Raw genomic sequence first — 24,265 nt, 5'->3', positions numbered from 1 at the left:
ATAAGGCCCATGCGAGGTTGGTGAGAGCTGTTGCATGGTCTGGAGGGCTGACCGGACACTGGTCCAGAACCAACTGAAAATGCTGCACATCATGGTTCAGGTGAGAGACCCTCTTGCGTGTCGCGCATTTGGCAAGTCGTGCATGGCCTGCATCTGTGTCTCGAATACTTTCGCAGTCTACGAGGGACTGCATTTGGCAAGCAGCGATATGGATCATGTATATCAAAATCATCAAACAGAGAAGGATTGTGCTTGAAGTCGTAGTCTAAGTCCTACTTCACAAACGAAGCTAAATAAGCCACACGATAAGATGTTACACCGTACGGTCTGCAGGTGACATGTCCGACATAGGTATACACACAGCGATGTCAGAGCCGTGCACGTGCTGATCCATATGCCAGAGATGGAGGTGCATGCGCGTAGCGAGGATCGCAGGGATAAAGACCTCAAATCTGTATATGTATCATGATGTTTGGAGGTTGTTGTCAGTAGGAATTCGCAACAGAAGTTGGAGATGCATACCCTTCGGGGAGGAAGTATGATAGGGACTGTGTGTGCACAACATCAATGATTCCATCATGTAGAAGGGTATTGTTGACGCACATCAGAAAGCGGCAGCAGCGGCACAAGGACGTTCACGGCCGAGAGAACTTTCGAAAAGTTGATCATCACTGATACGCACGGAAACATATGTAAGGTCTCACTCACGCAGAACACATGCATAGTAGAATATGTTGTGCTTCACTAAGACGGCGTACAGATGGCTCCTGGCCGACCGCCAACTCTGTATGATACGCACGAGTGTGAGGGATACCAGTACTGGGGATAGCGTCAGTCAGCGCGTGTCTGCAATGTACACTCCCAATGTACGGCTGCGTACCCAGTTGGAATACAAACAAGAGAGTAAACGGCATGAAGAATGTGAAACTGCCCAAGCTCCGCTGACAGCCTGGGATCGTGCTAACCGTAGCTGTGAAACTGGAGTCAATATGTGCAGTAGTGAGTGAAGGCGAGAGCACAAACAATGAGAGGTCACAGTAGCAGTAAACTCAATGATGAAGGATGATACGGTGACAGCCTGACTGATTTATCAACATTGAACTTGGGTGCGGTGAGGGCATGTGGCTCACAAAAAGGGTGGACAGCATGACTACGAGTAGAATTCCATTTTTTTTCCCAGAGCACATACGTTCTAAGGACAAAAAGGCCTGGATGAATCAGATCAGAAACACATGTATGTCTCGGGGGAAGGAAATATACATTCAGAGCAACCGAGTGAAATCAGACTCAAGGCTGTAAGAGGAATAGCAGCGCTCAGTAAGAACATGCATGCAATGTGTACCGGGCACGTACATGTGATAATATTGATCGATATCTGGCATTTCTAGCGAAGTCATACCATTAGCTTCATTTTTGGTGGATAGATGTCCATGTTCACCGTGCACGTACATTGGTATTCTCGTTTGGGGCCACAGTCACTGAATCACAGTATGCCAATTCATTAAGTTGTGGGATATATACTGGGATAAACGCACGATATAGGTTCATGGTGGTGATTAAAAATGGGACATATCGTGCAGTGATATACAGGACTTTTACTTTGGTCCAGCGCGACCGCAGTAGGAATGTCCACTTGAACAGCACATTATTAAGTTCAGGCCGAGGCATATTGCGGAACAAGTACACTACTTACCTCTTCGTGAAGTGAACAAATATAGTCATAGGTCTGGATAAACAAATTTAATGGCAGACAGAAATAGACTGCGATAAACCTACCCAGAATGTCGCCATCGATGCTGAGCTGTCAAGTCAGAACGAGGAGGATGCAGTTCAGACACCACGCACAGCACAGGTACTAATGGTCACACATGAGATATCTGTTATCATCTTGTTGTCGTGTCAAGAAAGCGACGCACCACGAAGAGCTGCAGATTTCTGGCCGCTGTGACATTGTCCGCTGAATATTCCATCTAGATTCATTCGAGAGGAAACAATTGGGTTTCGCGTACACATCCATTCACCTTCTTTAAATAAGCTGGGAACCCATCAAGACCGGATACTAGGGACATTATGCCGGTGAGGATATTGTGACGGATCATTTTTTTGGCCGATTTGCAGTTGACGTGGCCACAGCCTGCACTATGCTGGGCGCAACTTCATAAAAGTTACAGTTGGTTCCATTCGAAATGTTCTATATTTAATAATGGCGTTCAAAGTGATTTCCTGAAAACTTGGTAAGCTCGGTTAAATCGGTCTTGACTTCAGGCGTTAGACTCGTGACCAGTCTGACGTACGTCCTTTGAGAGGTCGATCTCGGAGAAATTTGGCAGGCGAAGCACGGTGTTCGAAAACTACAGGTGCCGTTTGTGCTGACGCCGTGTCGTCGTCCATCATATCATACAGACACTACATCAGTAAAAAATACCACGTAGCCTAAATCAACTTGTCGGGAACTTACTCCACTTGGTTTGGCGCCCAAGTATGTCAAGATGTCCAAGATCTTGGAGGGTGCCTTGAATGTCTTAACCGTGACATCAAGCCATCAGAGAGACTCAGACAATTAAAGAGCTGAAAAGGATTTTCAAGACATTTTTTAAATTTGAGTGTTACAAGAAAAATGAGTGTATTAAGTGCCATGAGGTCGCTCAGAAAGTGTTCGCCTGGCTGGAGAGAATGTCACAGACGCCGTGCGTGTCGTCGTCGGCCTTCCGAAGCAATTTTTACTTGCGAACGACTTTGAGTTTGAAGTGATTATACCTAGAGGCAAAGACAGTCTGAAACAGGCTGCGAGGGTGTATGTCAAAGACCTTGTGATGCCCGTGTCGATTGGCATCAATCCCTCCGAACGCCTTGCAAAGGAGAAGGTGATCACAAACATCAGATTCTACGAGAAATCTGGTATGCACCAAGTGGACTGCCCTGCAACCATCAAACAGATATCAGAGGTACGCTATCTCTCCCGTCGCTTACTGAAGAGCAACAATACTGAATATCACCATGACAGGACATCAAAAATACTGCATAACTCACACTCGAAAATTTTGTTCTGCACATTGTCTGCAATTCATGTGTTGCATCTGATGTCATTGAAGCCGTGAAAGCGCGATCACAGAAGCCCAGTGCACTGTCTTTCGCTCACTCTTCTGGTGTTCAGATGACTCGGTACTGCGATGCGCTCCGAAGATGATAATTGTGAAGGCCCACGCGAGGTTGGTGAGAGCTGTTGCGTAATCTGGATGGCTGACCAGACACTGGTCCAGAACCAACTGAAAATGCTGCACAGCATGGTTCAGGTGAGAGACTCTCTTGCGTGTCGCGCATTTGGCAAGTCGTGCATGGCCCGCATCTGTGTCTCGAATAATCTTGCAGTCTACGAGGAACTGCAGGTGGCAAGCAGCGATAGTATGGGTCGTGTATTACTCGTGATCAAAATCATCATACAGAGAAGACGCGTGCCTGAAGTCGTAGTCCAAGTCCCACTTCACAAACGACGCTGAATAAGCCTCGCAATAAGACATTACACCGTACGGTCTGCAGGTGACACGTCCGACATAGATATCCAAACGAGATCAGAATCTTCCACGTGGGTATTGTTCATATGCCAGAGATGGAGGTGCATGCGTGTAGCGAGGATCGCAAGGATAAAGACCTCAAAACTGTAAATGTGTGTTTTGGGGGTTTTGTCAGTAGGAATTCGCAACAGAAGTTGGAGGTGCATACTCTTCAGGGATAAAGTAGGACAGGGACTGGGTGTGCACAACATCAATGGTTCGATCATGTCGAAGGCCTGTATTGTTTACGCACATCAGAAAGCGGCAGCAGTGGCACAAGGACGTTCACGGCCGAGAGAACTTGCGAAAAGTTAATCATCACCGATAAGCACGGAAACACATGTAAGTTTTGACTCACGCAGGCCGCATGCATAGTAGAATATGTTATGCTTCACTAGGATGGCATACAGAGGGCCCTGGGCCGACCGCCAACTCTGTATGACACACATGAGTGTGAGGGACACCAGTACTAGGGATAGTGTCAGTCAGCGCGTGTCTGAAATGTACACTCCCAGTTTCTAGCTGCATACCCAGTTGGAATACAAACATGAGAATAAACGGCACAAAGAATGAGAAACTGCCGGTGCCCCGGTGACAGCCTGGGATCGTGCTAGCCACAACTATGAAAGTGGAGTGAATACGTGCAAATAGCAGTGGGAGAAGGTGAGAGCACAAACGATAAGAGGTCACAACAGTAGTAAAACTATTAATGATGAAGCATGATACCATGATAGCCTGACTTATTTATCAATATTGAACTTGTGCATGGCGGGGGTCTGTGGCTCACAAAAAGGGCGGACAGCATGGCTACGAGGAGAATTCTATTTCTGTTCCAGAGCGCATACGTTCTAAGGACAAAAAACCCTGGATAAATTCAGACACACGTGAATGTCTAGGAGGAAGCAGAGATACATTCAGAGCAAGTGAGTGATATCAGATTCAAGCCTGTAAGAGGAAATAGCAGCGCTCGGTAAGAACGTGCATGCAATATACACCGGGCGGCGGGCACGTACATGCGATAATATCGATCAATATCCAGCATTTCTGGCGAAGTCATACAGTTATCTTCATTCGTCAGTGGATAGATGACCATGTTCACATACATTGGTATTCTCGTTCGGGGCCACGGCCACTGAAGCACAGTATGTCAATTCATTAAGTGGGGAAACATATACTGGGATGAACGCACGATATAGGTTCACGATGATGATTAAAAAGGGCACATATCGTGCAGTGATATAAAGGGCTTTTACTTTGGTCCAACGCGATCGAAGTAGGAATGTCCACTTGAACAGCACATTATTAAGATCAGAGCCTAGGCATGTCACGGAACATGTACACTACTTACCTCTTCGTGAAGTGAACAAAAATAGTCATAGATCTGGATAACAAGTTTAACGGCGGACGGAAATAGATTGGGATAAACATACCCAGAATGTCGCCATCGACGCTGAGCTATCGAGTTAGAACGAGAAAGACGCAGTTCAGACAGCACGCACTGTATGAGTACTAGTTGCCACACGGGATATATCTGTTATTATCTTGCTGTCCTGTCAAGAAAGTAACTCACCACGAAGATTTGCAGACTTCTGGCCGTTGTGAGATCGTCTGCCAAATACACCATCTGGATTCGTTCGAGAGGAAACAAATGGGTTTCGCGTACACATCCGTCCACCATCTTAAATCAGTTGGGAACCCATGAAGACCGGATACTGGAGACCATGTGCTGCCGAAGATATCGTGATGAATCGGTTCACTGGCTGATTTATAGTTGACGTTGTGACAGCCTGCACCAGGCTTAACCTCTTTGGATCGGCCTTGACCATTTCAGACAGACGCTTCTTCTGAGACTCTAAGTTAAGATGTCATTAATACGGGTGTGATTATACACGTAAAGCAGACCGGAAGAAACTAACCCGTTCCCGTCTGCATGAAACCAATTGATCTGGACTGATAGCAGTGATTAGTGATGTTCCGGCCCGGCTTCAAGCCCTGGGCCAGCCCAAGCCGGGCCTGATTGAGCCAGGCCTAGCCCTGGCCTAGGACACGGCCTGACCAGGGCTTTGGCAAAACTCGGTAGTTTTGCCGGCAGAACTCACGCGGAAGGGGGGTGGCAAGACTTGGTAGAACTCCAGGGTATCCAAGACTCGCGGAGATGTAATTTAGCTCTCTGATAACATGGTTTGAATCCAAGAGAACATGCAAAATGACGTCCCTGAAGTAAGATGGTGCATGCTGGAGGGCGCCCCCTCGCATCACTGATCAATGTCAATTTCAAGCGCCTGGAACGCGTTGACAACAGCTCGCATCGTTATTACTGTAAATGCAAACATTGCGGCGACACTGATAACTTATCAAGAACGCATCTCGGCACAACACAATCTGCACGGCGGTGTAATCTCTCAGTTGACACATTTGAAACACTCAGCAAAATTTGTGCAAATCTTCGATACCACAACACCATGAGAGCTACGGAGGCTGGGAAGTCAACCCGCCGTCGACATGCTCACATGGGCCATACTCGTGAAGAGATTGGCATTGCTGTCGAGACTGCACAGGATCTTGAAGCAGCCTTCGCATGGGCACCTCCGCTCTCGACTGAGCCTCGCGATGCAGACGTGACCTTCTTGTTGGTCCAGAGAGTATCTCGCCTGACGACATTGCCGCTGAATTTGCAGCTCTCAGAGTTGAAAAGGACAGAAGAAGTTCAGAAGTTGAAGTGCTCGTGGGAAATGCTTTTGATTTTGACAAGTTGGATCGGGTCAAACAAGGAATAATACCACAAACTATTCTAGATGAGATTGAGGTGGTTAATCACAATGGCGGCTGGGACGAGGCAGCGTTAATATTGATACATATAGTCTACATAACCTAGCTAAGCGCCTAGAGTTTTGTCAAGTTTTGTCACCCTGGCAAAACTAAAGCCAAGTAGTTTTGCCCCCCACACTATGTACTTAGCAGTGTAAAGTCTAGTAGTACTTGTTGCGCCGGACAATGATGAACAACTTTCCCACAGTCGAGCTCAAACTATCTATTTGTGTACTTTGAAATTCCTGTTTGCACCTCTGCATTTGGCGTCTCAGTATCAGCTTCTTATGTAAGTAGAGCCGTCACTGGTCAGTATATGACATTGCTTTTGGTGCTCTAATTGCATCGGGAATTTTAGGAAGCCTAGACGGTACAGTAGCCTAGTAGGTTTTATGGCCTGGACGTCTGAGCGTGCTTTCAAAATTTCAAATTCTTCTGATTTTGCTATTGCAGGTTCTTCTTCTTTGTAGAGGGCATGTTGAACATCGCGGTCGCAGCGTCTCCAATCTGGATTTCACCCGATTTTCCTTCAATGCCACGTCTGGCTTTTGTCTGATGAACAGATACTGGCCAAACAACGGATAGAGGAAGAAGTTGCGGCCATCGAGCGCAAAGGCAAGCCCGAAGAGAACTTCTCTGGTCCTGCCCAGGCTCTTATGGATTGGAGGGTATGATGGCTTGGCGTTGCTCTTCATTTGCTGGTTGCCTCGCTGTCATTCACCATTTTTTCCCGATGCTATCCACTACAATAGGTTACAACGCGACTACTGGCCTCTTGCTCTGCGCAACTCCATGGATTTTGAGAACTGCAACCTCATTTGTTGTGGCCAGGTCTGTATTTACTTCACAGGTCCAATAGGTGAATTAACATCGCTGAATTAAGGCACTCCGATGTAACTGGTTATCGCTTCTGGCATATTGTCGATCCTCTATTTGTTGGCATCGCCGGGTTTATGATCGCAATTTCTTCAATGAATACGGCTATGCGGTATCTATCCCTGTACGAACATTCCCTTCCTCGTTTTGTGATTCCACGGGCTTACGTGCTCCACGCAGATTCTTTATGGCTCGGAGCCCAGTCGCCTATGTCGTCTCTTTGACCTGGGTCATGAATACATTTCCCCAATCACAGTCTAGACGCACTGCAGCCATCACACTAATAAACGCTATATCACGTTTAGTCTTTGCGCGAACCTTGAAGCAGCACGAACTTCTTGCTTTCGTACTGCGATGTTCCATCCCTCTCAGTGACTTCATATCTCCGGACTGCGCCCATCACCTGCCACCTGCACGCTCACTCAGGCTTGTGCGCATCGCCATTGCAAAAATTCAGCGCGTGGGTTGCGGCTTACTTGGGCCCAAGCCCCAACTTTCGGCTCACGGCTTAGGCTTGAATTCTGGCGAGCCTAAGCCCCACCAGGCCGAGCCTAAGCCGGGGCTTTGAGCCCAAGCCGGGCCGGAACATCACTAGGCGGACGGGTGCATCGTATTTCAAACGCAAGAAAAACTCAGCCAAAGAGATGTAGACCACTATAGCAACTAGAGAATGAAGTTAAGCGATCTGAGCGAAAGGATTGAGAGACCCTTATCATACACAGATCTAGCCGGGCAGCAATTCCTCCTAGCATGATGTTCGCGCCCCATCTTGTATTGTGCGAACCAATATTGATCAAGTGTCACTTCGGAGTTGGACGAAGCCGTTTTTAGTGGGTGACAAAATGGAATGTTTCCTGGAGCATGAGTTCACCTGTAGGATGCGAGATGAGGCCTGAATGGCACCATCCAGCTTACCGCAAACATTAGTGCAGATTGTACGGGACGGCTGCGCGAACAGTTTGAAACAGGCTGCAAGGGTGTCTGTCAAAGACCTTGTGATGCCCGTGCTGATTGGCGTCAATTCCCCCGAACGCCCTGCAAAGCAGAAGGTGATCACCGACATCATATAATCTGGTATGCACCAAGTGAACTGCCCTGCAATCATCAAACAGATGTCAGAGGTACGCTATCTGTCTGCCGTCGCTTACTGAAGAGCGACAATACTGAATATCACCATGACAGGAAATCGAAAATATTGCATAACTCACTGGAAAAATTTGTTCTGCACATCGTCCGCAATTTATGTGTTGCATCTGATGCCATTGAAGCCGTGAAAGCACGATCACAGAAGCCCATTGCACTGTCTCTCGCTCACTCTTCTGGTGTTGAGATGACTCGGTTCTGCGATGCGTTCCGAAGATGATGATTGTGGTAAGGCCCACGCGAGGTTGGTGAGAGCTGTTGCGTGGTCTGGATGGCTGACCGGACACTGGTCCAGAACTAACTGAAAATGCTGCACAGCACGGTTCAGGTGAGACCCTCTTGCGTGTCGCACATTTGGCAAGTCGTGCATGGCCCGCATCTGTGTCTCGAATAATCTTGCAGTCTACGAGGGACTGCAGTTGGCAAGTAGCGAAATGGGTAGTGTATTACCCGTGATCAAAACCATCAAACGGAGAAGAAGTGTACCTGAAGTCGTAGTCCAAGTCCCATTTCACAAACAACGCCGAATAAGCCACGCGATAGACGTTACACCGTACAGTCTGCAGGTGACATGTCCGACATTAATATCCAAACGACGAGGCCAGAATCTTCCACGTGCTGATCCATATGCCAGAGATGGAGGTGCATGCGCGTAGCGAGGATCGCAAGGATAAATAGCTTAAATCTGTATATGTATCATGATGTTTTGGGGTTGTTGTCAGTAGGAATTCGCAACAGAAGTTGGAGATGCATACCCTTCTGGGAGGAAGTAGGATAGGGACTGGGTGTGCGCAACATCAATGCTTCCACCATGTAGAAGGGTATTGTTTACGCACATCAAAAACCGGCAGCAATGGCACAACGACGTTCACGACCGAGAGAACTGTCAAAAAGTTAATTATCACCAATAAGCACAGAAACATATGCAAGTTCTGACTCACGCAGACCACATGCATAGTAGAATATGTTATGCTTCACTAAGATGGCGTCGAGAGGGCCCTTGGCCGACCGCCAGCTCTGTATGACACGCACGAGCGTGAGGGATATTAGTGCTGGGTATAGCGTCAGTCAGCGTCTGTCTGTAATGTACACTCCCAATGTACGGCTGCATACCCAGTTGGAACACAAACAAGAGAGTAAACGGCATGAAGAATGCGAAACTGCCCGAGCTCCGCTGACAGCCTGGGATCGTGCTCACCGTAGCTGTAAAAGTGGAGTCAATGTGTGGAGTAGTAAGTGAAGGTGAGAGCACAAACAATAAGAGGTCACAGTAGCAGTAAAACCAATGATGAAGGATGATACGATGATAGCCTGACTGATTTATCAACATTGAACTTGGGTGTGGTGAGGGCGTGTAGCTCACAAAAAGGGTGGACAGCATCACCACGAGTAGAATTCTATTGTTGTTCCAGAGCGCATGCGTTCTAAGGACAAAAAAGCCTGGATGAATCAGATCAGAAACACGTGTATGTCTCAGAGGAAGGAGAGATACATTCAGAGCAACTGAGTAAAATCAGACTCAAGGCTGTAAGAGGAATAGCCGCGCTCGGTAAGAACGTGCATGTAATATGTACCAGGCACGTACATGTGATGATATCGATCGATATCTGGCATTTCTACCGAAGTCATACAATTAGCTTCATTTGTCGGTGAGTAAATGATCATGTTCACATACATTGGTATTCTCGTTCGGGGCCACGGCCACTGAAGCACAGTATGTCAATTCATTAAGTTGGGGGAACATAAACGCACGATATAGGTTCATGGTGATGATTAAAAAGGGCACATATCGTGCAGTGATATACAGGGCTTTTACTTTGGTCCAGCGCGACCGCAATAGGAATGTCCACTTGAACAGCACATTATTAAGACCAGAGCCGAGGCATATCGCGAAACAAGTACACTACTTACTTCTTCGTGAAGTGAACAAATATAGTCGTAGATCTGGATAACAAGTTTAACGGCGGACATAATAGATCGGAATAAACATACCCAGAATGTCGCCATCGACGCTGAGCTTTCGAGTTAGAACAAGGAAGATGCAGTTCAGACAGCACGCACCGTATAAGTACTAGTTGCCACCCATGACATATCTGTTATCATCTTGCTGTCGTGTCAAGAAAGCGACGCACCACGAAGAGCTGCAGACTTCTGGCCGCTGTGACATCTACCGCCGAATATTCCATCTAGATTCGTTCGCGAGAGGAAAAAAAATTGGGTTTCGCGTACACATTCGTTCACCTTCTTTAAATGAGCTAGGAACTTATCAAGACCGGATACTGGGGACGCTACTATGCCGGTGAGGATATCGTGATGGAGCATTTTCATTAGTCGACTTACAGTTGACGTGGTTACATGCACCAGCCTGGGTGCAACTTGATAACTTGAAAAGCTACTAATTAACATAGCATTAAGACCTTAGCTATTGGAAAGCTCACAGGTACCAAATTTGATCATCAAAGTTGATGCATGCTCATTGCGCTGATCCTTGAAACACGCAGCCACCTCGGAGGGACCTGCTTTTCCAGAACTTGAAGGAAAGCTTAATTAACCTCTGCAGATCACCCTTGGCCATTTCAAACACACGCGAATTCTTGTCGAGATGACTTTAATACAGGTGTGATGACGATATACTTAAAGCAGACTGGAGGAAGCTAACCGTTCTCGTCTACATTCGATCTGGATTGATATATGAATCTGTAAAGGGCTAGATGTGAACGATCAGTTCCTGGTCTTGATCCATCAGTACCTGGTCTGGTGCCTTGATTATCTGGCGAATGCTGTGTCGGTGAGATTGATCCTCTTCATATTTTGCTGCGGGTGTGTATCAGGTCGACTGGCCGAGAAGATCGGGAATAGAGAAGGCTCTGCTACAAGAGAGCATTGGAAAATGTAAATGTGGATCGTGTGAAGTGGCATTCCGAACGAATTGCGACTCACTGATCGGGGGGGGTCTCCTCGTCGATCTCCAATATCTACAGTGACTCAAAAAGGAAATGCACAGCATCGACATTTCTCCTATTCCTCCTCGCACTCGAGCAATAGACCATTTTGTGTCGTTTCACTTGTTGCAGTGTAGTGTACTAGGTCTATATTTTCAATACCATATGCTTTTATTGTGATACTTGGCTTTCTGAGAGAGCTGTCCAGATATTTGTGAAGAGAATGCTGTGCATTTCATTTTTAGGTTTAGTGTGACTTTACAGAAAATGTGTTTGTCGGCTCGCTGCCGCACAACGTCACACTTGCACCACTTGCGGACTCATTCTACACCCTTGCTGTCACTAGTCGTCCATGACAAAATACACAACTCCTACAAAGAAAGCTCAAATCTGCCGAGACAAAGCTGCTGGCATGTCTGATGGAGACCTCGCTGAAAAGTTTCAACTCCACCGCACTACAATTACCTGCATCGCGAAATGCTTTGCTAAAAGTGAAGCTTACTATGATATCAAGCCTAAATCAGGTCGTCGTCGCAAATTCATGACCAACGATGCTCGCTTCGCAGTCCAGGCACTGGCACGCACTCATGCACATGATGTTGCTGACCTGCAAAAGAAGTATTTCCCCGATATCAATGCTCAAACCATCCGAACGAGACTTCAGGCATGTGGCCTCAATGCCTACGTATGCCGTACAAAGCCTTTTTTGACAGAAGCTCACAAACAGAAGCGGTTAGCATGGGCGAAAGCTCATGCTGATTGGTCAGCAGAAGACTGGATGTCAGTTGTCTTCTCAGATGAGTCTAAATTCAATTTATTTGGCTCTGACGGCCGTTCATGGTGTTGGAGGAAGCCTGGGGAAGAGTTTGATGAGCGCTACACAAAGAAGGTTGTGAAGCATGGTGGTGGAAATGTCATGGTTTGGGGGTGTCTAACTGCAGAGGGATGGGGCCGCATTACCCGCATCGAGGGCAACATGGACGCCAAGTTATATGTTGAGATCCTCAATGATGACTTGCTGGGGACCTTCCGCAACCTGGACATCAACAAAAAGAACGTCTATTTTCAGCAAGACAATGATCCGAAGCATACTTCGAAATTGGCGGGAGAATGGTTCCGGAAGAAGAAGATTGATAAGCTGGATTGGCCTGCACAGAGCCCGGATATGAGCATCATCGAGAACATTTGGGACTATTTGGATTGTCGAGTGCGCGCTCAGACCCCTTTACCACGCAATCTCACGGAGCTATGGGCCGCTTTAGTGGAGGAATGGGGGTAACATCGAGACGGACTACATCAAGAACTTGTATGAAAGCATGCCACGTCGTGTTGAGGCTCTTCTCAATGCTAAAGGGGGTCATACCAAATATTAGAAAGGTTTGTTGCATTATCTTTTGATTTGATCTCTGTATGCTCAATGTTTTCGCAGTGCTGCAACTGTCAAAAATGAATTGCACAGAGGTTTTCACATCAATTGTTTTACTACATTTCAGATGATACATTACACTACACTTCCTTTACTGCACTAGTACATACAGACTTCTAGCTTTCTCGAGAGCCTACTATCGTGACGTGAACTGCGCAGGAGGAGGAGGGAGACAACAATTCATCAAATTAGTCATGCTGTGCATTTCCTTTTTGAGTCACTGTACAAACCATTTACTTGAAGAGTTGACTCTGTGATATCAAAATTGTTAGGGATACCTCATGCCGCACCTAACTATGAGTCGGACTCGGACGCACAGTACTGTAGTGTGGCAGTACTAAGTGTTGTGATGACAGGCGAGCGAATGGAGAGAGAGGGAGCTAGAACAGAAAGGTACGATCTCAGTTTCAACTTGAACTCTGTGTATATTAACGTGCAAAGTACCTAGAACAGAAAGGTACGCTATGCTTTGGTTAGCTAACGCTAACATACATGATTTTTTAGGTACTTACATCTCAGTTTCAACTTGAACTGGGATGTGTGCGTCTGACAGGCACTTAGTTTTATAGTAGGTAAGTAAGGAACAAGGAGGGAAAATTTCTGACATATGTATATTGCAGGGCGCAGGCCGACGTCATTCGGGCGCAGCCTATTGGCCACTTTGGCTCATGCGCTCGGACCTGTTTCTCCCGCTCGTACCTAGCCGGATCCTTCGGCTTCCTCACTCTCTCCCTCATCGGATCGCTCGGACTTCAACACTCCCCCTCGAGCGCATGCCAGTCCCATATGGGTACTGCAGCTTTTGGAGCCGGGGACGGGCCAATGCCTTGGTGAAGGCGTCAGCGACGTTGTCGTCCGTGGGACAATAGAGGAGCTCGAAGGTACCGTTCTTCACATGAGAACGAACGAAATGATACCTTAAGTCGATGTGTTTGGTGTGTGATTGGAACTTGCCGGTGGATGCTAATGCTATAGCGGCTTGATTATCACAGAATATGGGGGTGAGGAGGATCGGTGGCTCGTAAAGTTCGCCAAGGAGTAATTGAAGGTATAGTACCTCCCTCGCCACACTGGTTAAGGCGATATACTCAGCCTCTGCCGTCGATAGGGCTATTATGGGCTGTTTTCGCGTGCTCCAGGACACTGGGCCTCCATTGAGGAGTACTATGTACCCACTCATGGAGTGCCTGTGTGGCTGCGAAGCCCAATCTGCGTCGACGAACGCTTTGATCCCGGCATCCGTGGATCCCAAGGTGAGCTCGAAGTCGTCAGTGGCTTTTAGATAGCGAAGAGCTCGCTTACTAGCCTCCCAGTGTGCTTTCCTGGGGTTTCGCATGAACTGCGACAATGTCGCGACCGCGAAGGCGATATCTGGACGCGTGCTCGTGGCTGCATACATCAATGAGCCAATGGCTCACTGGTAAGGTACATCACGCATGGCTTGGAGCTCAGCGTGCGTGCCTGGACACTGATCTATGGATAGGGAGGTGGCCGGTTCCATGGGTGTTTGCACACTCTTTGCATCGCCCAATCAGAAACGCTCGATGATAGTGTCGACATAGGCCTTTTGAGAGAGGGTAATGGTACGTGCCACTCGATCTCTAGTTACCTTTAGCCCTAATAACCATGATAGCTCGCCCAGGTCGGATATCTCGTAGAATTCGCGCAGGTTCGACTTGAACTGGAGGATGTGGGATTTGTGGTTGGCGGTGACGGCCATGTCATCAACTGACACGGTGATGACGATGTGCTCCTGGGGGGTACGTTTGAAATAGACTGCCTGATCGACCTGGGACTGACTAAAACCCATCTTCTGAAAAGCTCCAGCCAGCTCCTCTGCCCATTCAAATCCTGCCTGCTTTAGGCCTGGTAAGCTTCGTCTTAGTTTTAGTACCTTGCCTCGCTGATCATCCTTTAGATATCCAGGAGGCGCTCTCATATAGATGTCCTCCTGGACGTCTGCATACAGGTAAGCACTTTTGACGTCTACCTGGTGGATCTCCCAGTCCTTCTGGGCCGCCATGCTTAATACGGCACGTATAGTGCTCATATTCGCCGTCGGAGCAAACATCTCGAAGAAATCGACGCCGTATTGCTGTCTCTGTCCATTCGCGACGAGATGGGCTCTCAGCTTCAGCTTTTCGCCATCCGGGCCTCGCTTAGTAGCTAGCACGAAGTGGCAGGGGATGACGTTTACGCCACGAGGTAAGTCGACGATGTCCCATGTTCCTAACTTCTCCAGCTGACTGATCTCATAGTCGAGCGCTTCTTGCCATTCTGGACCGTCCGGACCATTCAGAGCCTGCTTCAAAGTGGGCTCTGGCTCAGCTGCGGCTAACGCTAGGTGAATGTGAGCTTCCTTGTCTAGAAGGTCCAAGTCTGACGCATTTTGCAGGGATTCGATGCTTATAGCTGCCGTCTGGCCATTCTGGAGCTGGGCATAATAGCCTTTTGCTGGTCTGGCTCGGGTCTCACGAGGTTCTGGGGCGTCTGGAATGGGAGTGGGTTCTGGAGGAGTGGGAGTGGGATTTGGGGTAGCCGGGATGGGCTGGACGCTAGGTGCGTTGCTATTAGTCTTCCTCTCACCCATTGCTATTGACTCCCCCTCGTTCAGCACATCCTGGTCAACGAGGACATCCGGTGGCGCAAACGTCACGTTGCGCTCGACCGAGACACGTCTCTTCGCAGGCCAGTACACCCTATACGCCTTGCTATCGGTGTCGACACCGACGAAGACAGCCTCCTCCACGCGGGGTTCGAGTTTTCCAGCATTCGCCTGGTGGACATACACCCTGGAGCCAAATTCATGGGCCATGGAGAGGTTGGGCTTCGTCCGATGGACAAGCTCATGAGGAGTAGCACCAGGTATCGCGGTTGACGGTAGGCGGTTCTTTAACCATGTAGCATAATTGATTGCTTCAGCCCACAGGAACTTGGGGAGATCGCGGCCGATGAGCATAGCTCTAGCGAGCTCGACCAGCATTCTATTGAGACGCTCGGCGACCCCATTTTGCTGGGGTGAATCATGGACTGTAAGTTGTCTCTCGATTCCCTGGTCCAACAGATACTTATCGAATTCCGCGCTCAAGTATTCCCCTCCATGGTCTGACCGAACCTTCCGGAGTCTGACTCCCGGATTCTGACAGCTAAGGTGCGCCTCATACCTCTTAAACGCCTCCAATGCCTCACCTTTTGTTTTCAGGAACTCGACCTTCGTTTCACGGGTGTAATCATCCGTGAAACTGATATAGTAGGTCGTCCCTCCTAGGCTAGTAGTCTGCGCTGGGCCCCACAAGTCCGTATGGACAAGTTCCGCGTAGGTGAGTGCTCGAGTTGTCGACTCTTGTGGAAAGGGTTGACGGATCGCTTTCGCTTTGGCACAGGCTTCGCAGAATTTGGTAGGGGAGGTGAGGTCGACATCCAGGCCCTCGACAAGCTGATCCTTCGCGAGTTGCAGGACCGCCCTCTGGGACACATGACCAAGGGCACGGTGCACCTCTGCCAAGGTAAGCTTCGTCCTGGCGACATGGGCATGATGCTCTTTCTGATTGACCACGCTATATAGGCCTTCCAGTTGCGGGATCTCGGCTATAACTTCGCGTTTGGGTCCCTTGGACAAGATTTGACACATCTTGCCTTCAAATAGGACCGCTAATCCAGCAGAGGCGATGCAGTTGGTAGAAATGAGGGTGAATGCCATGGAGGGGGCATATAGTGCGTCCTTCAGGGTCACACTGGTCTTGCTCTTCCCCAATGGTAAGTCTAGTTTGACGTCTCCTCTTCCAGTAGCGCTGAGAACCGATCCGTTCGCAGTGTATACGGCCTGGGGGGTGATAGGGATGAAGTTCATGAACTTCGACCTGTCAGGACAGAAGTGGGAGGTTGCGCTGGAGTCTACAATGGCTCCATGGCGTTCTGGAGGGATATTCATCCTCTGGGCGATGTTCGCAAGGTCAGTCGTCGCGAAGGCATAATTATCTTGGCCCTCTGACTCCTTTGCAGCGTTTGCACTCTGCTTTGGGTACGTCCTCCCTTCTTCCCTCTCTGGTTTGGTCCCTGACCTTCTTTTCCTCCCCCTGGCCTCCAACAATCGCTTTTGTAGTGGCCCTTACAGTCGCAATTGTAGCATACTGCATCCGGATTGGATTGGGGTGAGGAGGAGGACGAGGATTTCGCCCTTCCGTTAGGAGCTCTCGCCGATAAGGCCGAGTTGGTGCCCTTCTTGGCAGGCCGCTGACTGGTGAGTTGCCGGTGCTCGTATTCCTCTGACACGATATTGATTAACTCATAGGGGCTTATGGGTGAACCAGTAATCTTCACAGCCGCGTTGATGGACGAGAGTAGGGGACGGTAGGATTCGGGGAGAGACGCCAGTATCATGGCATAGAAGTCTTTCTCCTCGATGGCAGCACCCATGCCGGCCAGGGACTCACGGTGTCATATCCCGTATTCTGGACCTACGTCCGATGATGTTCCCACGCCTTCCGGACGCCTTCCGGATGCACATCCGGACCTCCATACCCTTATCCATGCCTGCAGTCCTCCAGTCCACTATCGGTTCGGATCCGTACACCTTCGTACATCCATATATCCATACCTTCGGACCTCCGCAGCTAAGCCTGCTTCATCCACCCTTGATCCCATCGGATCCGAGCTCATCCTACCTGAGACTTTACCTTCCCTAGACTACCGGATGATATCCATGATCTATATCCTAGTCTCGTCTTCACCTAGATCTCCGGATCCGCTCATCCGATATCCAGACGCCTCATCCGATATCTCTAGACCTCCGGATCCGACCTATACTCATATCCGAAGCTCAAACCTTAAATCAGCGTCTATCTCCTTATGGTAATCCTCTTGACTCCGGACTTCGGTTATCTGTGTTTCCGTCTTGCTTATTGATCCTTGTACTTTGTTCATCTCCGAGTTCATTTGTTTATGTTCCATTCATACTTACCAATATGTTTCCACATGCTCGTACATAGCATTTGTCTTCAGCTTACTGATCCTCTCGGATCCCGTCCAGTATATAAACCTCTGTACAACTCCTGTAAAGTTTCCTCAGTTCGAATATCATCTTAGATCCTGCTCAACATAGACTTGCTCTCTCGCATCCTAGACTTCACTCATTCTGATCTCGGACTTCGGTCCATCTTAGTATTGCCTTTCCTTAGGCCTAGGGAAGGATTCCCTAGGCCAACCTTCCGGTCCTCCGGATTTATCCTTCCGTCTATATCCAGGCTTAGGGATTGACTCCCTAAGCCGAAGCTTTGCCTTTCCGGCACTTCCTGTCTTTCCGAGACTTCTGTCTAAACCCCGTCTATCCGACTCTACCATAGTGTAGTCTACCTCCGTCTGTTTCTACTCCGGACCTTGTCCGTTGTAGCCCTTCTTCTCTTGTCCTAGAATCCTGTCCGCTCCTCCGGTCCTCCGGACGTCGTAACCTTCGGACGTCTTAAACCTTCGGACCTCCGGACGTCCTGTCCTTCGGACCACTCCTCCTACCCTATCCTGTTTTGGACTCTGTCCCTTGCAGCCTATCTTCTATGTGTTTCCATCTAGGGAGCTTACCTTCGGATCTAATGCAGCGGGTGAAACTCTTCCAGAGTTTCCTATACTCATCCGAAAGTTTCCCGCGCTCATCCGGAAGTCCTCCAGCACTCAACCAGAGTAGCCAGCCTCCGGAAGTCCTTCGGACTTCGTCGGATTCCATCTGGACTTCATTCTGAAATTAAGGGCACGTACTCGGGTAAGGGGCACAGCGCATGAGCTGAGGCCAAGCCCTTCGGATCCGTCTACCCTTGAGCTACGGTCTTAACACATGGAGCTGAAGCATCTCGCTAAAGTGAGTCTTGACATCACCATTTTCCTCACACCTCGTCTCCTGAAGTCTTCGCCTCAGATCAATCTGGACGAGCTCGGTTTTTCCTTCGTGGATGTCGCAGATCTCGGCCCAGACATTTGATCCGGACCCGAGCTTCTGGACGCGCAACAACAGCCTATCCGTTATGGTGCTGAAGATTTGTTGCTTCACTAGTGAGTCCTTTTGATAGTACTCATCCATTTTCTTTTCAAATGCCTCGATCTCTGCGTCCGTCACTTCGGTGCCATCATCCTCTTGAGGCAAGGAGATAGGGGCAGGTCGTACTGCGCAACCAGTGATATAGTGCATCAGACCTCTCGCACCGATTGCCGTTAACGTTCTCTCCTTGTAGGTAATCCAGTTGCTGCCATCCTCGGCTAGCTTTGGGACGTTGAATAGGGCAGAGCTGGTGGAGGGGAGCGTGATATCCATGGCTGTGTCAGGGCTCATAACCTGTCGTGATGACAGGCGAGCGAACGGAGAGAGAGGGAGCTAGAACAGAAAGGTACGATCTCAGTTTCAACTTGAACTCTGTGTATATTAACATGCAAAGTACCTAGAACAGAAAGGTACGCTATGCTTTGGTTAGCTAACGCTAACATACATGATTTTTTAGGTACTTACATCTCAGTTTCAACTTGAACTGAGATGTGTGCGTCTGACAGGCACTTAGTTTTATAGTAGGTAAGTAAGGAACAAGGAGGGAAAATTTCTGACATATGTATATTGCAGGGCGCAGGCCGACGTCATTCGGGCGCAGCCTATTGGCCACTTTGGCTCATGCGCTCGGACCTGTTTCTCCCGCTCGTACCTAGCCGGATCCTTCGGCTTCCTCACTCTCTCCCTCATCGGATCGCTCGGACTTCAACACTAAGTCACCAAAGACACTAGTGGTGACCGAATTGAAGGACCAGTCCCTATACTTCCCACGGCTACAACACCAAGGACCCATCAATTCACTGATTACCTCCCGGTGCACTTAGTGGTCCAAAGCAACGTACATACGGCAAAGCTGCATGCCTTAGCGGACAATCTCAATACTTTCCTAGACGTTTATGATTACAATGAAATACTACATTTCAAAGACGTTGGTCTGCATTTTCCACTCCTGGTATGTTTTGAAAATGCTGCACGGCATGGTTCAGGTAAGAGACCCTCTTGTGTGTCACGCATTTGGCAAGTCGTGCATGGCCCGCATCTGTGTCTCGAACAATCTTGCAGTCTACGAGGGACTGCAGTTGGCAAGCAGCGGAATGAGCAGTGTATTACTCGTGATCAAAATCATCAAACGGAGAAGAAGTGTGCCTGAAATCGTAGTCCAAATCCCACTTCACAAACGACGCCGAATAAGCCACGCAATAAGACGTTACACCGTAAGGTCTGCAGGTGAAATGTCCAACATAGATATCCAAACGACGAGGTCAGAATCTTCCACGTGCTGATCCATATGCCAGAGATGGAGGTGCATGCGCGTGGCGAGGATCGCAAGGATAAAGACCTCGAAACTGCAGATGTGTGTTTGGGGGTTTTGTCAGTAGGAATTCGCTACAGAAGTTGGAGGTGCATACTCTTCGGGGACAAAGTAGGACAGGGACTGGGTGCGCACAACATCAATGGTTCGATCATGCCGAAGGCCTGTATTGTTTACGCACATCAGAAAGCGGCAGCAGTGGCACAATGACGTTCACAGCCGACAGAACTTTCGAAAAGTTAGTCATCACCGATAAGCACAGAAACATGTGTAAGTTCTGACTTACGCAGACCACATACATAGTAGAATATGTTATGCTTCATTAGGATGGCGTACAGAGGGCCCTTGGCCGACCGCCAACTCTGTATGACACACACGAGTGTGAGGGACACCAGTACTGGGGATAGCATCAGTCAGCGCGTGTCTGCAATGTTAACTCCTAGTTTCTGGCTGCATACCCAGTTGGAATACAAACATAAGAATAAACGGTATGAAGAATGAGAAACTGCCCGAGCTCCGGTGACAGCCTAAGATCGTACTAGCCATAACTGTGAAAGTGGAGTAAATACGTGCAAATAGTAGTGGGAGAAGGTGAGAGCACAAACAATAAGAGGATACAATAGCAGTAAAACCATTAATGATGAAGCATGATATGATGATAGCCTGACTGATTTGTCAGCATTGAACTTGGGTGCGGTGAGGGCGCGAGGTTCACAAAAAGGGTGGACAGCATGACTACGAGTAGAATTCTATTTTTGTTCCAGAGTGCATACGTTCTGAGGACAAAAAAGCCTGGATGAATCAGATTAGAAACACGTGAGTGTCTTGGAGGAAGTAGAGATACATTCAGAGCAAGTGAATGAAATCAGACTCAAGGCTGTAAGAGGAAATAGCAGCGCTTGGTAAGAACGCGCATGAAATATCCACCGGGCGGCAGGCACATACATACGATAATATCGATCAACATCCGGCATTTCTGACGAAGTCATACAGTTATCTTCATTCGTCAGTGGATAGATGACCATGTCCACATACATTGTTATTCTCGTTCGGGGCCACGGCCACTGAAGCACCTAGTATGCCAATTCATTGAGCTCGGGAAACATAGACTGGAATGAACGCACGATATAGGTTCACGGTGATGATTAAAAAGGGGACATATCGTGCAGTGATATAAAGGGCTTTTACTGTCGTCCAGCGCGACCGAAGTAGGAATGTCCACTTGAACAGCACATTAGTAAGATGAGAGCCTAGGCATATCACGGAACATGTACACTACTTACCTCTTCGTGAAGTGAACAAATATAGTCATAGATCTGGATAACAAGTTTAACGGCAGACGGAAATAGATCGGGATAAACATACCCAGAATGTCGCCATCGACGCTGAGCTGTCGAGTTAGAACGAGGAAGATACAGTTCAGACAGCACGCACTGTATGAGAACTAGTTGTCACACGAGATATATCTGTTATTATCTTGCTGTCGTATCAAGAAAGTAACGCACCACGAATATCTGCAGACTTCTGGCCGCTGTGACATCGTCTACTGAATATTCCATCTGGATTCGTTCGAGAGGAAATAATTGGGTTCTGCATACACATCCGTTCACCTTTTTAAATGAGCTGGGAACCCATGAAGACCGGGTACTGGGGACGCTAAGCTGCTGAGGATATCGTGCTGGATCGTTTCACTGGGTGATTCATAGCTGACATGGTCACAGCCTGCATCAGGTTGAGCGCAACTTAATAAAAGTTGCAGCTGGTGCCAGGAATGTTCTGTATTTTCATTGGCAACATATCAATAAGGCCTCTATTCAGGTGTAACACGCACCCAATAATACACATGATCAGTTTTAATTTGATCGCCGAAGTTGATCCGGAAACTCACATGCGCTCATTCTACTGATCCTTGATCCGCTGATGTTTGAGACACCATCAGTCCTTGAAACACGCGACCACCTCGAAGACCTACGTTTCGAGAACTTGAAGGAAGGCTTAACCTCTTTGGATCAGCGTTGGCCGTTTCAGACAGACGCTTCTTCCAAGACTCTAAGTTAAGATGACATTAACACGCGTGTGATGATACAAGTAAAGCAGACCGGAAGAAACTAACCCGTTCTTGTCTACATGAAACTGTAAAAGGGTGGATGTGACTGGCCAGTAACTGGTCTGATGCCTTCATTATAGCTGGCGAATGCGGCTGCGTCGGTGAGAGCATGTTGATTGATCTTCTTCATATTCCGCTGCAGGTGTGTATCAGGTCAACTGGCCAGTGAGATCAGGAATGGAGGAGGCTCTGCTACAAGAGATTTACTTGAAGAGTCGACTCTGTGATATCAAAATTGTTAGGGATGCCTTATGCCGCACCTAACTATGAGCCGGACTCGGACGCACCGTGTAATGTGGCAGTACTAAGCCATCAAAGGACTCATCAATTCACTGATTACCTCCCGGTGCACTTAGTGGTCCAAAGCAACGTACATACGGCAAAGCTGCATGCCTTAGCGGACGATCTCAATACTTTCCTAGACGTTCATGACTACAATGAAATACTACATTTCAAAGACGTTAGCCTGCATTTTCCACCCCTGGTATGTTAAGTGAGATAGTGAACTTTGTAGGTCAGACAGACAGAAATACACTTACAGACTTGACCATGCGTTGGGTGAACACCACCATAGTCTCCTCGTCGAGCGTGATATCCCAAACGGGAGTATTGAAAGTTCTGTCATAGGCCACCTCCACAAGTGGGAGGTATGTCGTTACCTGCGTGTCCGGCCAGAGAGGGACTGTTGTGGATATCGTAGGTTCGCGGATTACCTTGCCGATGCCACGCGCCACGGCCGAGGGATTGAAATCGGCCATGTGTAATCGGAGCAATGAATCAGTTCGACCAGCGACGGGACTCGCCCATATAACACGAGATCCTCCCACTCCAAAAAAGAATTCTGAGCAGAGCGTTTCTTTAGGGAGGAGACGACAGTTTTGTGGACCCCAGGATGACCAAGTGACTAAGCGCCCATCTTGTGACGTCGGATCAAACCATGTCGAAGGAATGTCCATGAAAAATATACGAGCAGATATGATACAAATCAATGAAAAAAAACCGATGTCACCGATATGACTCGGTCTGCAGGGTTTGTTGTCCAAATCCAGTGGTCGACTGGTACCGCGAGGCCCGCACAGCTTGCGGCACTGTGAAAATTCGACGGGTGATCGAAAACGCTCACGCTGCCATAGTTGGGCAGCGTAAATCTTGCATGAAGCCGCGGCGCCTTTGATGGGTCCTCGGTGTCATAGAGGTATATATAACCATCTGACGAGAAAGCTATAAGCTTCTCCTTGACAAGAAAACGGATGTCCGACAACTGATTACCGTCACTGATCGCACATAAGTCCTGTTAAATGCTCAAATCAAATAGACAGCGAAAGACACAAGGAAACACCACCCACGTCAGCTTGACTAGGTCGTTGCCAACTCAAGACGTGCAGCGACCAACACTGGCTCCGATTGTTGTCGGTTCCACCAATATAGACTGCGAGGCGATCATCAAGGACAGCAACAGCGATTTTGATGCGCAGAGCTTCGCTGCAAGCGGCTCGACCACTCGCTACATGAGATCCATGGGACAAAGGATGTTCCTCCCCCGTTAATATGATACGGGAGGATATTTGGTACTTGAAGCCTTCGGAATCGACATCGATCGGAAATGTAATGATGATCTCGACGTCTTGCAGTTCATCCGTGTACCTGTACGTGTGAGGAACCTGACTGGGGATCATGAAGACTGTAGCAGCATACGTGCTGTTGGTCTTGATATCCACAGCGTGGGACACAGGATCCACATGCGCAGACGGCATACAGGAGATAATATTTCGATGAACAACCGAGTTGAAGTTGCACAAGGTCGTAATAAGACGAGATGTATCCGTAGCAATGGGCTTTAAAGTGTTCCACGCGTTTGCCTTTTTTCTGAGGATACCCAAGTACTCCGCTAGAGAGGTGGTAGGCGACCGCGGATGTACTTCAATTAACCGTTGAGCACCAAGTTCGATGATGTACTGTAGCTCAACAGAGCATTTGACTGTGTTGTACAGTGTCAGGCAGGTCTGTAAAAGGCATATTAGCACATCAGTTCAAAGGGTGGGAATGAATCGATAACTCACCAAAGCGCACCGTAC

General features: G+C 48.3%; 8 protein-coding genes across 8 annotated transcripts; 2 read left to right on the top strand and 6 right to left on the bottom strand.

Annotated features, from left to right (window-relative positions):
- Window positions 1-902: 902 nt before the first annotated feature.
- DFJ58DRAFT_156053 (uncharacterized protein) lies at window positions 903-2,051 on the bottom strand. The gene is made up of 12 exons (XM_041378929.1): window positions 2,010-2,051; window positions 1,917-1,957; window positions 1,846-1,855; window positions 1,777-1,796; window positions 1,694-1,726; window positions 1,536-1,632; window positions 1,450-1,478; window positions 1,354-1,384; window positions 1,261-1,293; window positions 1,131-1,208; window positions 1,024-1,078; window positions 903-970 (listed from the first exon to the last, which is right to left on the bottom strand). Exons 1-11 carry the CDS (start codon window positions 2,011-2,013, stop codon window positions 1,050-1,052), a joined length of 405 nt encoding a protein of 134 aa, XP_041237431.1. The 5' UTR covers window positions 2,014-2,051; the 3' UTR covers window positions 903-970; window positions 1,024-1,049.
- Window positions 2,052-3,590: 1,539 nt separating this feature from the next.
- Window positions 3,591-5,480, bottom strand: DFJ58DRAFT_156069 (uncharacterized protein). Its single transcript, XM_041378930.1, has 14 exons — window positions 5,215-5,480; window positions 5,122-5,159; window positions 5,051-5,060; window positions 4,982-5,001; window positions 4,900-4,932; window positions 4,741-4,837; window positions 4,655-4,683; window positions 4,565-4,595; window positions 4,464-4,496; window positions 4,339-4,415; window positions 4,082-4,286; window positions 3,910-4,020; window positions 3,805-3,851; window positions 3,591-3,746 (listed from the first exon to the last, which is right to left on the bottom strand). Exons 1-14 carry the CDS (start codon window positions 5,216-5,218, stop codon window positions 3,684-3,686), a joined length of 798 nt encoding a protein of 265 aa, XP_041237430.1. The 5' UTR covers window positions 5,219-5,480; the 3' UTR covers window positions 3,591-3,683.
- Window positions 5,481-6,886: 1,406 nt separating this feature from the next.
- On the top strand, window positions 6,887-7,916 carry DFJ58DRAFT_155948 (uncharacterized protein). Its single transcript, XM_041378928.1, has 3 exons — window positions 6,887-7,190; window positions 7,243-7,359; window positions 7,416-7,916. Exons 1-3 carry the CDS (start codon window positions 7,030-7,032, stop codon window positions 7,801-7,803), a joined length of 666 nt encoding a protein of 221 aa, XP_041237429.1. The 5' UTR covers window positions 6,887-7,029; the 3' UTR covers window positions 7,804-7,916.
- Window positions 7,917-8,204: 288 nt separating this feature from the next.
- Window positions 8,205-8,663, top strand: DFJ58DRAFT_816775 (uncharacterized protein). Its single transcript, XM_041391762.1, has 2 exons — window positions 8,205-8,382; window positions 8,444-8,663. Coding segments are annotated over exons 1-2 (156 nt in total). The 5' UTR covers window positions 8,205-8,381; the 3' UTR covers window positions 8,599-8,663.
- Window positions 8,663-10,656, bottom strand: DFJ58DRAFT_155941 (uncharacterized protein). The gene is made up of 14 exons (XM_041378927.1): window positions 10,440-10,656; window positions 10,371-10,390; window positions 10,290-10,322; window positions 10,131-10,227; window positions 10,054-10,082; window positions 9,964-9,994; window positions 9,871-9,903; window positions 9,742-9,818; window positions 9,635-9,689; window positions 9,577-9,581; window positions 9,320-9,395; window positions 9,215-9,261; window positions 9,134-9,159; window positions 8,663-9,063 (listed from the first exon to the last, which is right to left on the bottom strand). The coding sequence occupies exons 2-14, from the start codon at window positions 10,383-10,385 to the stop codon at window positions 8,925-8,927; spliced, it is 663 nt and encodes a 220-aa protein (XP_041237427.1). The 5' UTR covers window positions 10,386-10,390; window positions 10,440-10,656; the 3' UTR covers window positions 8,663-8,924.
- A 7,899-nt stretch (window positions 10,657-18,555) lies between these two features.
- On the bottom strand, window positions 18,556-19,044 carry DFJ58DRAFT_734546 (uncharacterized protein; the record flags this gene model as incomplete). The annotated part of the gene is made up of 1 exon (XM_041386506.1): window positions 18,556-19,044. One exon carries the CDS (start codon window positions 19,042-19,044, stop codon window positions 18,556-18,558), a length of 489 nt encoding a protein of 162 aa, XP_041237426.1.
- A 1,212-nt stretch (window positions 19,045-20,256) lies between these two features.
- Window positions 20,257-21,951, bottom strand: DFJ58DRAFT_155840 (uncharacterized protein). Its single transcript, XM_041378926.1, has 14 exons — window positions 21,915-21,951; window positions 21,589-21,859; window positions 21,518-21,527; window positions 21,449-21,468; window positions 21,367-21,399; window positions 21,208-21,304; window positions 21,119-21,156; window positions 21,029-21,059; window positions 20,928-20,960; window positions 20,799-20,875; window positions 20,689-20,746; window positions 20,542-20,631; window positions 20,383-20,480; window positions 20,257-20,311 (listed from the first exon to the last, which is right to left on the bottom strand). The coding sequence occupies exons 2-14, from the start codon at window positions 21,640-21,642 to the stop codon at window positions 20,297-20,299; spliced, it is 654 nt and encodes a 217-aa protein (XP_041237425.1). The 5' UTR covers window positions 21,643-21,859; window positions 21,915-21,951; the 3' UTR covers window positions 20,257-20,296.
- A 684-nt stretch (window positions 21,952-22,635) lies between these two features.
- DFJ58DRAFT_734544 (uncharacterized protein) lies at window positions 22,636-23,944 on the bottom strand (the record flags this gene model as incomplete). Its single annotated transcript, XM_041386505.1, has 4 exons — window positions 22,636-22,671; window positions 22,730-23,269; window positions 23,314-23,481; window positions 23,537-23,944. The coding sequence occupies 4 exons, from the start codon at window positions 23,942-23,944 to the stop codon at window positions 22,636-22,638; spliced, it is 1,152 nt and encodes a 383-aa protein (XP_041237424.1).
- Window positions 23,945-24,265: the final 321 nt, after the last annotated feature.

This window comes from Suillus subalutaceus (genome assembly GCF_016647625.1).
Source record: "Suillus subalutaceus strain FC151 chromosome Unknown DFJ58scaffold_180, whole genome shotgun sequence".
NCBI classification, from domain to species: Eukaryota; Fungi; Basidiomycota; class Agaricomycetes; order Boletales; family Suillaceae; genus Suillus; species Suillus subalutaceus.
Note: the sequence above shows the minus strand (reverse complement) of the source record. Positions and strands in the feature narration are given on the sequence as shown.